The 18,684-nt window shown below is 35.9% G+C and overlaps 1 protein-coding gene across 2 annotated transcripts in view; it reads right to left on the bottom strand.

The window, feature by feature from the left end:
• DMD (dystrophin) overlaps positions 1 to 18,684 on the bottom strand; it is a 922,027-nt gene that overhangs the window by 308,620 nt on the left and 594,723 nt on the right. For both annotated transcript variants that reach the window (XM_050904429.1, XM_050904437.1), the window contains exon 47: positions 9,320 to 9,437. In XM_050904429.1, coding sequence (XP_050760386.1) covers positions 9,320 to 9,437 — 118 coding nt within the window. The remainder of the gene's footprint in view (positions 1 to 9,319; positions 9,438 to 18,684) is intronic.

Raw genomic sequence — 18,684 nt, forward strand, 5'->3', positions numbered from 1 at the left:
CAGCTCAGGCAGCACTGGCAGCGCAGCCCTGGCTGCCTCCGTGGGGCAGTGGGGCCAGCCGGGGGCCTGTGGGGTGCCTGGGTGGGAGGAGGCCATGAGCTGTCCTGTGCTGGTCACAGCTGGTTCCAGCCAGCTCTGAGACCCATGGGGGCAGCCAACGCCTGCCAGAGCTCCCACCAAAGAAAGGAGCCAGCGGTGCCTCTGCCCAAATGTGTTGCAGACAGGGCAGCAGCAGGCAGGGGCAGGAGGCACAGCGGGAGGCTGGTGAGGAAACACAGAAGGAGAGAGACAAGGAGAAGAGTGAAGGGGTGTGTTTGGAGAAACAAAATGGAGGAGACACGTGGAAGGGGACAGCGTTGGGAACACAGCTGGAGGCGCACACTTGGAAGGAGGCACTCACGGCGTGTCCTGCCATCCGAAGCAAACCCCCTCAGCCAAGGGCCTAGGCAGCTTTTAGTCTCAGAAGTAGCTCAGGTGTCTTTTCATAATGCTGCATTGCATCTTTAAAATGGTTTTCATAGTTGTAAATATGAAAGGTTAGGTTTTCAGTGTTTTTATAGACTATTAAAATCACCCATAAAATACATAGAAGTGCAAACATGAAAATGCAACACGTATGTGTAACTGTGAAAAATCGATCAAATGGTTTTAATACAGATGGCAGCAGATGTGCAACAGCACAGTTCCTGGCAACTTTGGTACTTTATGGGTTTTCTGCCAGTAATAAAGAATGTCAGCACTGCAATGTCAACATTCACAAAGAGAACTCCTGCAAAAAGTAAATCTCAGTAAACAATAAAAAGATAGCTAAAATCCAGGCAATTAAATATTAAAAAGCAAGTAATTTTTTGACACCTGTATAAACTGACTGAACTTCAACATTTAAAAGTTCAATTAAAATAAAATTATTAATTAAAGTTATTAACTAAAAATATTAAAATTCTATATAAAGAGAGTGAAAACTAGGAAGATAATGAGGCTTTTTTGGGTAAATGGGATGCTTTTGTTAAAAATGCAGCTGTATAAGTCCTGTAAAGAAAAAAAAGGGAATGCATCTAAACCATATGATGCAATATTTTTGAGACCTTCAGATTTCAAACCTATGAAGTAGTCCTAGCATTTAGGAAGAAATAGAAATCTCCTATCTAAAAAAAAAAATAAAATAATCTTCCATGATCTTGAGCAACTACACACTCACAGATTTTAAGGTTAGGCAGTAACTTTACTGATTGCCCAAATTGACTTTATATTTCATCAGTAGATAGGGAATTTACATTGCTTGTAAAAAGAGTCTTTAACTTTGAAAAATAATTCTTAAAGTGTAGAATGCTAATACAGTTATAAATAATTGGCAGTTGTTTCCCCCTCTTTCATTTTTCGATCTTGATCATTTTGGATATTTACTTGGAATGGAGATGGGCCACAAGTATGGTATAAGTGGTATAAATATTTTTAATGGCAAATTATTAACACTACTCCTTTTAACATAGAAAATTGACTGAGTCTTTCCGGTATTGTTCAAAGAACAATTCCTTTCTGATTATCTGGCCGCTACACAAGTCAATGTAACATTCTTCTACCACTGACAAGATCTAAGTCAAGCCTCTTCAGCATTTATTCTTTTCAGATTTTAAAGTATTTTATATAAATGTTAATTAACATTTGTAAAATGATATTTAATCCAATTTTGAAATTCAATGTAATTAAAACCAGATTTTTTGCTGTAACACTGTAAATAGGAAGTCTCACATTAGATACTGTTAAATATGTTGAAAACTAAAATAACTCAGTGCTTGCTTTCCTGAAGAACTGCAAATTCTTGGCAGTTTTAGTCAGTTAAATGTTTCAAAAAATTATGTTAACACTTCTCTAATTGTTTAAGATATGAAAGAAAGACTTTGTATCCCGAGAAGTACTCTCAATTTACTTCACATTTGCACACTATTAAATTCTTAAATATTCTTCAGAAGGACATAGTACTAACAATTTTGGAGACAACAGGGTAAATGAGTAGGACCTGCAATCTCATCCTGTGTGGCAGTTCCTTACCTTCCCATTACATTTTGTTTCTAACACTTTTGCAGATAAATTTGCTTCTTTCTGAAGCTACTGAGACACTGGTCTCATTAAACTAAAAAAAGAAAGCTCCTTCAAATTGAAGATTTCTATGAGTGTTAAAGATTTTCACAAAGACTTTAGGAACAAAGGCAGGCAGTTACATAAAACCAGTCTGTTAAAATATGACTCCCCTTAGGCATAAAAGAAGGAAAAGATGCTCCTAACAACACTTATTAATAGGACTTACTGTAGTAGGGGAGCAGACAATAGTACTTGGGGAAAGGAATTGCCTGCTGACAGCCTGTAAACAAGACTTGCTGTCATTTTATATCTGCTCATAGTTCTGGGCAACACTTACTTTCACCTAATTGGTGACTGGGTAGGTTGAAGGTTGGGGGGGTGTGAAGATTTATATGCTTTGGCCCTTTTACTAAAATCAGCTCTATCACCTCAGTTTCCAAACATTTTAAGAACAGCAGAGTAAATTGCAGAATACTAAATAGGCTTGAATTTTCTTGGCACTATAAATTAGAAGAATTTTTTTGTCTGTATTCTGACTGACCACTTCTATTGATTAATTCGGTCCCTAAATGATGACCAACAGAGGTTAAATAAAGACACAAAGCAGACTCAAACACCAGCTCTCCCACAATGCCATACCAAATCCTTCCTTAGGCTAAAGTGAGAAGTACGTTCTCCTTCTGTCAGATGATGGTATATCCCAAATCTTTCAATCAGTTAACCTCATGTACCCATGGCCACATTACACAATAATGCGTAACCTGTTAGTGTGAAGCATCCCCCTACCAAACCATACTTTCCTTATTCAGGGTGGGGTTTTTTTTTTTACTTTTCTGGGCCTAGTCAAAATTATTTAAAGGCTTTTTTAAAAAATTTATTTCCATGTCACCCTTTCTGAAAGGTCTCTTCTTGCAGCATAGACTTTCACCCCTCACTGGACTTTATCTTTGCTGTTCACAAGCTCACAATTAGCAGAGAACTCACTTTGTGGTCATATTTTCCTGATGAGAGATTTGGTCAACCATTCTGCTCTCCTAGCTATTTGGGAAGATAGATGACAAAATTTTACTAACACTTATGATTTGGGCAAAGTTAAGTGCCTCTATCCAACACAGCAATCCAGGGTGCCTGTTCTCCAACACAGACTGATTTCTAGGAACATAAAACTTAGAACGTTCTTATCTATTTAGAAGTACCTGGTCTAGAACTAGCCAGCTACATTCCACCTGAATTACCACACAACACAAAGTTTAGTACTTATCTAACTCTCTTCACAGGCTTGAGAAGGTAAGTGAGCTCTGAGCAAGCCACCAGCACTGACATCACCTAATACACTCAGCAACTCTAGGGCTACCAGAAAAGTTATGCCACTTTTACTCAAGAGTATAACCAGAAATGGAGGAAGGTCACCTTGTAGTCTGGCATCCTTTTTGGGAGCACTACAACACCTGAAGTAGGCAGTTTAGATCTTGCCCTTTGTCCACTGAGCCATATGCTTCTAGTATATATAGCCTGAGAAGTGATATATAACTGTAATTCCCCGATCACTCAGACATTTCTGGGGCATGTTATTTCCTGTTCTTAAAGGGCAACTCTCCCCAGTGTTCCAAAATAACTTCTTACTCCTTCTTAAAATGTTCCATAACTTTCTTACAAATCCTGTAGCAGCAAATCTGTGCCAAGGAAGTGGTTTCAAATGAGGTACTCTTCTCAGTAACATGCTATCCCTTTCAGAGCTATAGTTTTATCTTGTTATTGACATTTCTTTAACAAATGACTTCTCCCTTCCTTCATTTCCCTGGCATAGAGTTCTCACAGGAAAAACAAGGTTTCAGCTGTAAAGAAGTACATCAGGATGATTAATAAATTTCACATCTTTATGACATAGGAAAACTATTACTCAGGTTCTTGAGAAGTTCTTGAAATATGTGGAATCCAGAGAACAGAATACTGGATTTTATTCAATAATTCAGCTTAAAAATATCAGCAAGATAACTGGGCAAACTGTATACAAGTAGTTTTCTCTTACACTTTTCTTCTACAGTCTTGGTAACTAGGAGTTTTACTACTCCATGACAAATTCCAGATTGTATGAATTTGTTTTTTCAAGTGGTAAGCTATTTGTATTCAATAGCTCTAAGAGAAGACCACATGGATGGCAGTACAATGGAGACGGCTGTTTTATTAACATGTCGAGAACAACAGTACAGCTGTAATTCACTGTGGAGTTTCCATACATTTTGTTGTGAGAGTGATGACAAGTTGATGATTTTGCCATAAAACTGTCAAATACAGCAAACTATTCAATAAAGGCATTTTTATGGAGTGGCACAGAGACACTCAGACTCTTTTCAGATTAGTTCAAGCGCAGCTTTCCTAACAACCTATTATAACATGTAGCTTTTCTTTTTTAAAAATAAAAAACCCCAAAACAAAACAACAAACAAACAAAAAACAAGCCACAAAACCAAAATTACTCTTCTGAAGACATCCTCTATAAATTATTCATACATTTGTGGACTTGGTTTTAAAAACTGCCAAATAAAATTTCATAAGGAATCATTTGGTCCCAATGTGTAATTCTTGATCAAAACAGTCTTCATTGAAATGCTTGTATTTATTGCTATTATTTATGTATTTAATGTAATAGAACTTAATTAACCTCTCAAGTGATATTTTGAGAGTTCACTACGTTTCACACAATGGCTGAAGAAAGATGTGTATTACTTTGGCTTCTTATAATCTTGAAAGGGAGATTCTTTGGTCAGTAAGAGATTATTTCTTCATAGAGTTCTATAAATATTCATTTTCATACCTCCTCTATCGCTTACACATCCAGAAACCACATTACAAAATTGGGATATAAATTACTAGCAAAGTAAAACCACAGAAAGGTTATTCACCGTTATCTTTTGCATGTGTGTGAACAGAGCAGTAGGAAGGCCTGGTATTTAAAGTTTCTTACATTTCTAGGATCTAGCAAGATCTAACATAGCCTTTGTAATTACTTTGGTATTTCTGATTCTAAGACTGTAAATTTGTTTTTATTATCTCTCAGTATATTTCTATATTGACTTGTTACCGGCTTTATGTATTCTATACATAGGAACTGATGGAAAATAAAAGGAATTTTCAAAGTTTAATTACTTTATTATATTCAAAGTTGCTTATAAACTCATTCAATTTAAAGAAACAACATTTTCATCAGCAGTAAAGCAAAGTGTTTTGGAGCTGTGATGCATTATGTAGAGAAAAACGTTATTCTACAGCATATGGTTCTGTTAGAATAGAATGCTTTATCGAGGGCATTAAAAGAGCAGAGAGGTATCTTGCTTTTTCCCACAACTTTTCCTCAAGACTAAATGTAATTATTATTCTTATGTATTCCTTAATGTATGAGTTGTAAAGAAACTATAATTTACATACAATAAACAGAGATTTGAGTATAACATTATGTAACATAACGCAAGCTTTACTTTATAGAGCCAAGTTCTTTTTACATAGTATAGCTCCTGCAATTTCATACAGATAATGAAGTAAGGGTGGGGAAAAAAGGTTCAAAGGAAATAATTCAATTGTATGAGCTTATCTTTAATTTCTGTTTTTATTTCCTAAAGAAGGACTAAACCTATGCAATACTATGACAATTCTGTTGAAAAATAATCTGATGATCATTGATTTTTTTGCAGTTCTTCATAGAGATTCTCTAATAAATGTCTTTTGATTTGCTTGATTTTGTATAAAATATTTACCTTGTTTGTTTTTATAAATACTTTCAAAGGCAATAATGGCTTCTAAACATAATTAAAAGTTAGACTTTAATGAGCATAACATACATATTTCTGCAAGCAGAATGACTTAAGAGTTGCCAATGTTAGCTAGCACAGAAGCCAGAACCTTCAGGGTTTAATTCCAGTTGATGGCACGCTGACCCATCCTGTGACCAAGAATACAGCTATTTTGTAGAGTAGCTACAGGTCTCATTTAGTATTTATTATATATCTGTTCAGTGATATTGGCCAGATGATTGTGTTGGGTTTTTTTACTAGCACCTTAATAGCAAAAGGCAATGAACAACATATTCATACAAATTAGCTCATCTTCTCAGCTTTTTACTTCTCAAAGTGTGAGATCCCATGCTTCAGCCCAGGAAGAGGTAGTGTAGTAGATATAGTCAAGTCTGTCAGCTCCTACATGACAGACCAGCACAGCGCAGCCCTGCACTCCCTTTCCTTCGTGATGAGATCCAATGCATTTGGCACCTGATAGCGTGACATTACAGAAGGCTGCATGTGAGAGTGGTACATAGCTTCTGCAGAGGAGCACAAATGGCACAGTGCTGATGCTAGGTCATGAAACTGGATAGATTTGAATGAGTACTAATAACTGCTAAGACATAACCATGGTAACCTATTTGTATTCATGAAGAAGGAAAAAAACCATAGGAAATGGGAAACAGTCTGCGGGTGAGGTAGTCAGGAAGGACTTGCAGCAGGACTCTGGTGCAACGTCCAAGTACAATGGAGGGGACGCTCTCTAGGGCTGTGGCGAACGCACAGGCCTTAGCAAGTGGAGCAGGTTCTCTGGTCCACAGTTCAGCTCTGGCTGTGAGCAAGATTCCCAGGGATGGACTTGGGGACAACACCCCGGGTGCAGTCGGCTGGGCTCAGTATGTCTTGGACTGCAAGGCAAAACAACTGCACTAGGTGGGAGCACTGTACAGCACGGCAGGCTTCAGAGGAGCTGTGTTAGAGAGCACACAGTTAGAGAGCAACCCAGCTATGCGGGGATAAGGACAGTCTTCCTATGTTCAGGACAGCATAGCACTGTGAAGGGGTGGGAGGGGTGAACTACCCCCATGGTAGCTGAAGCAAGAACAAGTGGATCCTGTCTATACAGGTATTTAGCAGGCCTAATTCAAACCAGAGCAATCTCCATCTTCTTCATACAACATACGGGGGGGAAAAAATCATGCAATTAAAAATATAAAAATTACTATTGTTCTTTTAAAGAAGTACTTTAGGTGACAGTATGCCACATTTGGCATATATTCGGAAAAAACTTATATGTCACATTGTAAAGTCCTAGCATTTGTTTTCCCCTGGAAATATCATGATCTCCTTAAAATTCAAAAGTAATAAATACCTCTTGAATAGTGTTTAGTACTACCTACAATTGCACAAATATAAACTAACTAAGCATGAAAAAACCTTCATGAATCTAGTTTGCTGCCTCAGAAGACTGGATCAAAAATGTCCCTGATCATACTCGATCTCCCTCCATTGCAGAAATGCAGACCCTGTATATTTCTGACAATAAATATTTTGTTTACTTTAAAATTATTTCATTAGCAACAACAGGATGATGTTAGAAGACGCTATACTACAGCAAGAGGTACTTGAAAGAACATAAAGGGACATGACCTGTATCTACTGCATCATAAGTTGCACTTTTGCAGTCAAGGATATTGACAGTTTCAGCATAGAAAATTAATTGCTAAATCACAGCAAAAATGAATCTTGTATACTTTAAGTTCAAAACCAACTAATAATTTTGGGAATTCTTGTAGATAAAAACTAAGAAATCATCATGTAAAATATATTCACCACACTGCTAGCCACAGATGCAAGCTGTAATATATTTGGGTTACCACATACTCATTCATGATTAACAGTCTGATAGCTTGCTTTCCTTTTTTTGCTGTATGAGAAAGAAGCATTTAATCTATCTTAGAAGGCAATTTCACTTAAAGTGAAGTGCAGTTTTCCAACAGAACAAAATTTAGTCATGCATACAATTCACACGAGGGCATATAGGAATTATGCTTGCATTTCATGTGAATTCTACAATTCTTATCTGCAGAAGGCTTGTTGTCTCAGAATTAAAAATTAAAACATACTAGAAAATACCGATGGGAGTACTACATATGTTGGCTTTGAATAAGCACTGTAAAGTTAAGGTATATATACACACTTAATCTGAATTCAACTGAGTATGTGATTCTAAAATTAATTTGCATGTCAAACAGGAACAAGTTCTTATGTAATATATAAGCGCTATCCATTTCTTCTCAAACTTCAAATTTCTTCTCAAAATTCAAAAACAAATACAGCTTCTCTCTCTCTCAGTAATATGTTTCAAGGCCAGGAAGAGAATAGCAGTTAAACAATGTTATTTCATATGGGATATAGTCTAAATAGTATCTGTATGTGCTACTAACAACAATGCAGTCCAAACATGCAATGTGATTTTGACATATTATGGAAAGTATTTACCTGATGGAATAAAAAGAAAGAGGTAATGTGTGTGTGTATATATACATATATATTTTAATTATGGGGATAGAGAAGTTTAGCCTATGTATACGCCTTCACAGTCATCAGTTTCAGGGAGCAATCCCTGGTCTCCAGGCCAAGATGTACAGAACAGTTTGCATCCACCTAAAGTGAATTGGTTGTGTCCACATGCGAAGCATTTGGCCTGGGTCTTCTCTAAGCTCCACAGTGGACCTCTAGGACCATAAGAAATTCATTTTTTGTAGTTTTTAGTCCTGAGTATTCAAAATAATAACTGAAGATATATGACAGTCCACCACAGAGGGCTGCTTTTACAGCATGACCTTGAGAGTATGTTTCATCCTATAGCAAAGGGAATAAGAACATGCAAGCATCCAAAGGTGACAAGACTACGTCTTCTATAGACTTCTTCTAAAACTTAATCTACTAATTTTTCCACCTTAGACACAGCTAGTTGGTTAATTCTGGAAAGGGAAACCAGAACTGAAGAACTAATACAGACTAATACAGAGCATCATCAGACTTGTGTGTCAGCTGAGGGGAGATGAAAGAAGAGGCTGCGGCTGTACTACGGGGGATGGAATTGAAAGCTTCTTACAAGCCTACGGCTATACTCTGTGAATTCTTTCTTTTTCCTCCTTGTTTAAGAATAAATGTATTTCTTTATCTATAGTGATCACATTCTGTATTTTCTACAGTGTGCTTCCACTATGAAGACAAGCAATATGAAATTAAGGTTAAAAATTTTAAATACATGATCACTGACTTTCACTTACACTTCTTCTGTATGCAATTTGGAAAATCTGTGTGAGAACTGTCTCCTGATGGAACTCTTTCTTCTCATGGCAAAGGCATAAAGTGTCTGAAAAATGCTATGCTTATCAGGTATTACAACATTTTCCATATTTGCTGAAGCATCATATGATAGCAGAATCACCACTTACTGCGGTCAGTAATTATTGTTCTGGCTTCTTGATTGCTCGTCTTGTTTTTTAGATTTTGTGCTGCAGTTATTAGTTCATCCAGTTGGGGACGTCTTTGCTCCAGATCCTGTAGTATTGCCTAGGTGCACACAAATACAAAAATAAAACAAATAAAAAAGCATGTAGAACTGTTGAGAAGACTATGTATAGCGACTTTTTTTTTTGTGCCAGCTTGATTTAAAGTAGGAAGATTGTTTGCTGTTTCAAATATTATGAAGAATTTGGTCTAGACCTTCCAAATATTGTTGTTATTCTTAACATAAAAATACCAAGTATAACTTGTAATAATACATTTAAAAGAACCTATAAAATTAGACATAAAATGACAATCATTCTTCATTTTTTAACCTATCAAATTATGTAAGGGTAAGCTATTTTCCTCTATAAAGCTATAGAAGGATATTAGCCTTCTATATTCTCTTAGATTTTACAGTGTATTTTAAAAAAGAGATGGGGGTTTACATTCTTGCCAGATTAGGTAGGATTTTCCTGGTAATTTATGAAGTCTAATTAATAATGTTTGTTTCTTAATATTTTAAGACTGTTTAATTACTATGTATTGGTTTAAAGCCAATGTAAGACTGTTAATATTGCTTTTTCTGTCCTTACACCTTACCTAGCAGAAAAGTCATTAACACTCACAATAATTTATGTGTTAGTCAAGCAGATACATAAAGCCCAGGCAATCTGACTAGAAAGTAAGAAGTGGATCTAGAGTTTCTCACAGGGAAAAAGATGGGCTTCAGTAGTTAGATAATCTGTTAGTATGCTCACCTGACTGTTGACTATGTCTCTTGAGTATTTTATTGTCTTAAAAGTCTCTCCCCCCCCCCCCTTAAATTGCTTTTATTCTAAATAATCATACTTTATTTTAACAAGCTGATATTTACTGACTGTACTGGATGGAAAAGACCTGCAAAGTCTGATCTTAAATTTGGCCCTCCAACCTGAGATTAGACTTACATGATCTCACCAAGTTGAAGGTGACAGGTAAGGGCCTAATATAATTTTCTATTCAATGAGATTAACAAAAGAGCACGAGAATATCAGTTCCAGTTACTACAGCATGTATCATCAAAAGCAAGCTAAAAGCTCCACAGAGTTTAATTTTTGTTCAGTTAAAAACTCTTCAGAAAAAAAGGTAGTTTTGAAGATACACATCTAGCTACACCCTGTGAAATTCTTGCCTTTAACTTCTGTATCAGAAGTTCTTTGAAAATCTGTTATAACTGGCTTTCTAAACTCATACCCAAAAGTTTGGACGGTATTTTTTCACTTGTATACAGATTGGATTGCATACAGAGACACGCAGTTAAAGCAGCAGCTTGCATAATTAAGCAAAGAACAAATTTCTCATTAGAAGTCTCTCCTTAGTGAAAGCACTCAAGAAAAAGAAATAAAATCTACTGATGCGGTTACTACCTCTAAATATCTATGTGCCTTCAAAACTCCATTTTCTAGGAAGACAAGTTAATGAGTGACATGAATTTTACAATAGAAAAAGCAGTCCATTGCAGCCTAACAATATTTGCATTATACATATTGCCAAAATGGACTGTGCAGAAGGAACATTAAAACACGTACAACATGCTCAGATAATTGTGTGGCCTCCAAAGTAATATTCCCCTTTCTCTCTCCTTCCCTAATCTAGAAACTCTTTAGAAGAGGAAAAGCAAATTAAATGATTCTAAGGTCTTACACCAACAGTGACTCTAAACTGTTCCCTAAAGTTTCCTAAATATAATTTTTATATTTGATATACTGAATAGAAGAATGATTTATCTGATCCAGCCTGAGTCTCCAACCAGACATTAGATGCTGTGTCTGTACCACAGAAGAAAGCTTCTGCTATATGAACTCTAGCAAGAAACAAAGGAATAGGTAAGGACTGCTCAGTAAGGATTTGCTCAGTCCCAAAATGAGCGAATAGAACTGATGTATGCCTAAGTGCTTACAGAATGATTTACCCACCAGACCTATCTGCAATTCCTGAACTGGACACTCAGGAAAACTAGCAATGCCTTTTTAAAGTGAGTCCTGCTAGCTCTGCTGTTCCCTTGGGGACACAAAAATCTCGTCACTATATGGACTGTGAGGACATCCTTCCCTCTGCCATTTAATGTGAATAAAATTACTTTCTGCCGGATGTACTAACGTGTATTTTTGAAAGGTCAAGAAGGACATCTTGAAACCCTTATACCATGAACAGATCTGAAGATTCTTGGACCTGTCAGGAGACAATAATATATAATTATAGAACAGATGGGTTTTTTCTTAGTCTTAGAAAGGTAACCACTCTCAATAAGGAAAAAACAATGTTCCTCAAATTAATGTATTTTTTCTTTGATTTAATACAAAGTGTCTCAGAATCTTACCCAAACAATGTTCTATTTTATTTGGTAAAATTTTATCAATTAAAATTGTTTTAAAATTGTTACAATGTTTATTGGTGCAATTTTACCAATTGGTACAATCTTAAAGACTTAGTAAATATACGTTCCACATCGAACCTACATTACACATATACATACATTTTCCTGATGGAAACTTGGATAAAAGTAGCTACTAAAACACATCATTCCTGAGCCTTCCTGTGATCCTGTAGCATGAAAGTAAACAGCAACACTTGAGCTCCACTTAAAGTAGTATCAAATTCAGAAAAATATGCTGTGACTGGACAAACTAATCATACAAATTGATTTTGTGAGTAACAAAAATACAAATAATTATGCTAGGAAGAGAAGTGCTTGGATGAATACAAATTAAAAGACCGCTAAATATGATTTTGGGGAAAAAAATTGAATAGCTTTAAAGTATTAGCTGAAATTATCTAAACCAAACAAATAAACAAAAAACCCCAAAACCCAAACCCAAACCCAAAACGAGAAGCAATTCATATATGGAGATACTTTTTAAAACTTTTACAAATTCAGCCAAATATTTGATGTTGTAAAACTGGATCATCAACAGAAAACTAAGTGGAAACTATTAGAAGATGTTGTTACAACAGCCATGGGAAGAAAAACTCGTTAATAGTGGCACCCTGGTGGAGGCACAACAGATGCAACAGACCAGATGCCTCTGATTTGGAATGTCAGCACACTGAAACAAATGTGCTATGTAAAAATGGGTAATACAGAAATAGAAGTTATTATGAAAGGATTTTCAAGATAAATTAAACAGAAATCTATCTAGTCCCCACCAAAAGCACAGGTACAAAGACTTCGGGAGTCAGCTACACTAAAAGGATTTTTTTTTTTTTTAATGAACACTTGTGTTCTTGTGCATATATTTTTCCTTTACTCTCATTTACCTAATGCTCTGTAAAGGTACAATAATGTATTCTGCAAAACATTATAGACCACATTTTAATCAAGAAATTTGTGTTTAATAATAAATGTAATTCAACATGAGTAGGTCAACAATGAAGAAGGACCATTGACATCCATGGTTGTACAAATACATCTTTAAACCCCAAAAGAGCTTTTCTTTCTTTTTCTTCCATTTATCTATGAGTGCCAACATAATAATGCTTGGTGACAGCACAGTAATGGAAAGATGAGATTCAGTCATCAAACCTGCCTACAGTTTGTTAGAAAGTGATGCTATTCACTTTTAACAATCTTTCCACATTTGTGGACAGCAGCTGCTCAAAAGAAAAATCCAATTTTCAGGTTCCTAACTTTTATGATTTCTTTACACAAAATGGGGGTTGAGATATGGAACAAATTGTTTAAGTCAGCAACTGAAATTACTTGTATAAAAATTGCTAAAAAATAAACTGAAAAACTGAAACAGGTGAAGCGTGACAAATTCTTGGTGGGACTGTAAGGTTTGAGACTGAGAATTAAAATATTCTCTAGCTTTATAATGTACAGCATGCTACAGCCTGCATATTTGTCACTCTAGCCACGTGTGTAGTAGTTTATATAAAAGATACGATCTTTAAAATCTATCCAATCTTTCTTCCTTTTTTCCTGACTTTATGGCAAGCGTTATTAAACTGGAATATCTGAATTCCAGGATGGTACAAAGTCTTAAACATTCAACTAATCATTTACTAGTGCTGATTATGGGTGTTTGCTCTTTAATATCAGAAGCAGCTTTTCTCACACCAAAGCCAGGACTTTTCATCTCCTATTGCTGAACTTCAAACATGAGTTAAGGTTGCTGTTCTACAACATTATATATGATTGTGCCTCAGTCTGCATGCTTCTTTAAAAAGGCTCTGGGTCTGCTTCATAACCATTTTACATTCTTAAGTTGAAAAATGTCTCTGAAAACAAGTTAAAATGCCATTAAAAAATGAAAGATTATTGGGTAAAGTAGGTCCCACAATTACTTTTTAGTGTTTAACTGAGGAGTCCTCTGTAGTGGTAATGACTACCATGTCTTCACAATTTTTCTGTGTGTTTACATGCTACCAGTCAAATGTAGTTTGCTATCCATTTTATACTGTTTTTTTACTAGGTAAGAACGCTAACAGTGAGTGATCCAAAAAAATGATGTTTGGTCAAAAAGGAGATTTAGAGCAGACCTTCAATATTAAGAGCAAACTGGAAGCACCATTTTGTCATAAACAACCCATGGCTGAAGACTAAAACTTCCCAGCTGTTTGGGATGGTTTGTTTTGGCCCACCCCCAACCTTGTTTAATGAAATGAACCAGTGGACCACAAGAGCACAATTGAATGATTAGTATGGGAATGTAAGAGAGAAGGAAGATATATTTTTCTTCTCATGAACCTATTCACTCCTCCAAACTCACCATGATATTCTTAGAAAAAGCATAATTCCATTAAACAGTTGTTGAGGAAATGATTTGCTCATCTTTTGAAAAACTTTAGACTCTAAACCTTAAATTTAAACAAAAAATGAAGCAAATACTTCCTGAGCAAAATGTATAGCCATGACAACTTTTACTTAAAACAACTGAGTTTCTTAAGGCTGGTTGGTTTTCTAAATATAATGTGTTATATACACACCTAGAAAGAGAGAAAGCTTTGGAAAAAAGCTTGCTAACAATTTCAGAAAATGTAGATATGCAACACCTACAATTCATCTGCATAATAAAATTGGTTTTGTTAAGTTATTCCTCCCAAGCACAATTTGAATTTGTTTTCTTGTCACTAAGCAGGAAGGGAATATGAGAGAAAATGATCATTTACATACGCTCTACATTTAAACATAAAATTATGAAATAATGAAAGCAATATAATGCAGTGGAGTTTTCTTTTTAAAACAACTTTTGTTTTGGCTATTAGCTGTTTTATGTTTTCCCTCCAAAGCACGTATAATTTTAGGAAAATAAGAACATCTAGAGTAACTATTTAGCAGCGTTGTTAGCTGATTGATACCTGTCAGTGAAATCAAAACATTAACAGACTGGACACTATAATTTGATTTTGCCTGAGTGATTTATGCAGCTTAAGTTTTCATAAGCACATATTTTTATGCCCACTTAGGGCCCACTCAAGAACTGCCTGAGTAGCTCTCACCACTCTCTTAGTGAATATATCAACTCCATCAGTGATGCTGTGGGAAAGCCACCAGTGACAGCTTATCAGGTGTCTCACTAGGTGCATGAAAAAGCATCACAGAACTTTTTGTATGCTTTTTGTGACAGTCACTCAACAAATTATGTTGGTGGCATTGTAAATGTCTGAGGACTGTTCCTTTACAACTTAGGAATTCTGGTTCCTACTAGGAGGTTATGACAGCGAGAAGTGCAATGTGCTGTTGATGTACACTAACCAAACCAAGCAGAATGGGAAGTACTTAATTTGAATCTCCATGCTTTGACCAACAAGGTAAGGTGATGGTGATGGCTGGAGCTGGGATAACTCTCACCCTCTCTCTTTCTCCCCTGCTCCCCATTTGCCTATAGAAAAGGGCTTTGGGAGCAGGTATTGCAAGTTCTCTAAGGAAAGGTGACTAAACTGTAGAAAAGAAAAAAACCTTAAAAATCTGAGTTCACAGGGAAATCAACTATACTGCTCCAGAACTGCAGGAGGCAGACATCCTTCTGCTCATCCACAAATGGGGTAGTCAGCAAGGAAAAGTACATGAAGCATGGGTCACAGTCACAAGCAAGGTACAAGAATGAGACTTCCTGAGAGGCTAAAAGTCAGCCAAGGCCCACTGAGATGTTTTTTACTGTCCCCATAGACCACCAGATTGGGTACTGACACTAGGAAAAAGGTGGCATGCACACAGGTTGCAAGACAAAGGCAATATGATTTGAAGCAGGTCCAGCAAGGCAGAATGTGCCTGAGCCTTAGAAATAAAAAGGTGGAAGCAAATAAAAGTTCAGCCTGCAGCTGAAAAGATTTTCAGGCTAGGAAAATAGGCTGCAGAGACGTAAGGATGCAATGTACTACATCTCTTGTAGAGGGATCTCCAATTAATGCAGGTTAGAGGCAGCTACCCAGATGTGAAGTTAAGTAAGACTAAATTTGGATATGTGATATGAACGAATAATGCTGTAGACATTTCACACTCATTTAGAACATTCATACTGTCCATTACTTGTTGTCAATGATGAAAAAGAAAGAGAAAAACTCTGTCACAAGGAGATCAGTTTATACCAAGTAAAGATGAAGGAAGTGACCAAAGGAGCTTGATGAGATAAGAGAAGCCCTACCTTGCTAAACTTGGACTTTCTGAACCCACTTCTTTTCAGGAGAAAAATATAACATAAAGAGAGGCAAAGATTTTCAAAATCTTTGCAAAGTTCATCTGTGTGTTTAGTGGCATTTACAATGGCACATTTTTGCTGAGCTAATCTGTAACTCAGTACCTCCCCTTTACCTGGTATCCCAGAAAAGATGTGTTTAAGATAGAGAAAGGATGCCAGTTGTCCACGTGTTCCAAGGAACCTGCAATATCACAAGGACTTGCAAGAATGCTATACTAAAAATAAGCATCTAAAAAATGAATTTAACTTGTTCTTAACAGCTACTATGGCACCTTACACTACAATATATGGAGTGAGGCAGGACTGCAGCAGAAGTGGTTGAATTACCAACTTTTCCTGGATAATTGGTAAACAAAAATCTAGAGTCTTCAGGAATGCTAAGTAGTTTGGGAAGCTTAGCTACTATATCCTAAATAAGATCCCCAGATAAGATTTTTTTTGACAGACTGTGTCATTTTTACAATAATGCATAGTAACATGTTCAAAATTGATGAACACTGGCAACTATCTCAGACACCATCTATGGGAAAACAAGCACTAAACAGAGGACACTACATAGGAAACATGCTGTCTATGCTATTTTGCACATATGGTGCATATCCAGGAAGAGAGTCAAACCCTCAGCAGCTTGCTAATTCTGACTGAGATGTCTTGATGGACTGCACTCGAGTCCATCCAGTGGACAGGATGGAGAGAAGATGGAGAGGAGACTAGGAAAAGATTACAGCTTAACATGGTTTGTGAATGAATCATTCTCAGACAAAAGGAATTCACTCTATTATAGCCATTGCCAGAAAAAAGGAATAAAGCTAAAGATGTATCTGTAACAAGTGGATCAACATTTAAAGATTTGGGTGTTTGGCAATAACGAGATCCTTTCAACTAGAAGAACACAGTGATAAATCACGTGTAAGAACTCAAGACTGAAACAGGATTACAGCTCTAAGAGTAAATCTGAGTATACGTGAACTGTGTATGAAATTACAGCCTTTTGCCCCCATACAATGTGGCTGTTCGATACTGCTTTTGTTTGCAATAAAGTATGAACATCTAAACAATCAGGCAAAACTATTCCAGGGTATCTTATGTCCTTTCAGGCAATCACACTAAATAACTTAATCGATGGGAACCAGTGTTAGGAGCTACAGAGCTTCCCCAGTTTCTATATTAGTCAGCAGAACCAAAGTCTCTCAGCAATGGCTACCATTTGTGGAATGTGAATTTGCAAAATTTACAATTTTATTTCTCCTACATAACTAATGGTTTTCAGATTAAGGATTTTTCCACTGCACTTACAAATGCATATTACCAAGAAAACTGAGGACAGCTGTTCTGTTTCTCAAAACTGCAGCTTTAGTTTTTTCTTTACTGTTTTTTTGGATGGTGGTGGTAGTGAACTCCTTTTATCTGAGACTGATCCAGTGAAAAATATACCTGTCAATGCACTTCAAAAGCAAAGTTATAGGTTCTTTACCTTGTCACATTTTTAAAAAAAAAAAGATATGTTTACCTTGCATAAAACAGTATTGAGTAGACATAATATTATATTCTGAATATAAGCAAAACAAGCAGGTATTTTTAGCTATCCTTTTTTTAAATTTAAGAAAATAACATATTTTCTTAGAGAAGGAAAGCTAACAGCTTGACTAAAGATGTTCCCCAAATTATCCAATTTTATAGAGAAAAGATTAGCCTGAATCAATTTTATGCTCTGAAAAAACCACAGAATGATTTCCTCAGTTTCTGCTGGAGCCTCTGGAAATCTTTGATTACTTTTACTGGAAGTTTTCTCCAGTAATAGCAAGTGAATAACAATTAAGAAGAATAAAATGGATTGGCACAGCATCATTTGCCAGATAAGTTTTTCTTTAGTACCTTACGACACTAGATATTTTTCTCAAGAATAAGGTAAAATGAAGAAAGAGGATTTAATCTAGTTTGTTTGGGTTTGCTTTTGAAAAAGAAAACAAAAGCTGTTACATCAATTGTTTCTTACAGTAAACTTAAAATTATTTAGCTCGGGGTGGTGGTGGTGTGTGTTCTTATCATGTCTGATAAGAAATGTTGAAATAATTCTGGAATAACTTTACCCCAAATCTAGTAGCTTGGATCCTTATCTTTATTCATATCTCATTGTCATTCTGAAAGATGAGAACCATACAAAGTAACGAGCCTAGTTTTGGTACCTAAACCTTTCTGGCATATTCAGAAAGGTTTTACTCCTAGAGCTATACTTCTGCCTTTCATTTGTGTTTTCATTTTTGTTGCTTTGTTTTGTTGTGTTTGTTTGTTTTACTTCTAGTTTTTATTTCCCCATATTTCCACAGCTATGTACTTAATTAAGGCCAACAACAACACAGAAGGTAAAGGTAGCAACTTTAAAAATTCTGATGTTGTTCATATTTCATTAACAGTGAAGGAAGGAAGGAAATGTATATAATGTGGATACTGCAAGTCCAGGATAAATATTTCATTTAAAAGACTGTGGAGATTATGAAGACAAAACAGTGGTATACTGTAAAAATGGGTTATTAAAAGTTTGGACTCGGCAAGACTTACCTTTATAACTAATTTGAAAGGGGCAATCTCAAGTTCTCAATTGCCAGCAGGAGTTAGTAAATTATTAATAC

The sequence above is a fragment of the Gymnogyps californianus genome, chromosome 1 (assembly GCF_018139145.2).
Source record: "Gymnogyps californianus isolate 813 chromosome 1, ASM1813914v2, whole genome shotgun sequence".
In the NCBI taxonomy this organism is placed as follows: Eukaryota; Metazoa; Chordata; class Aves; order Accipitriformes; family Cathartidae; genus Gymnogyps; species Gymnogyps californianus.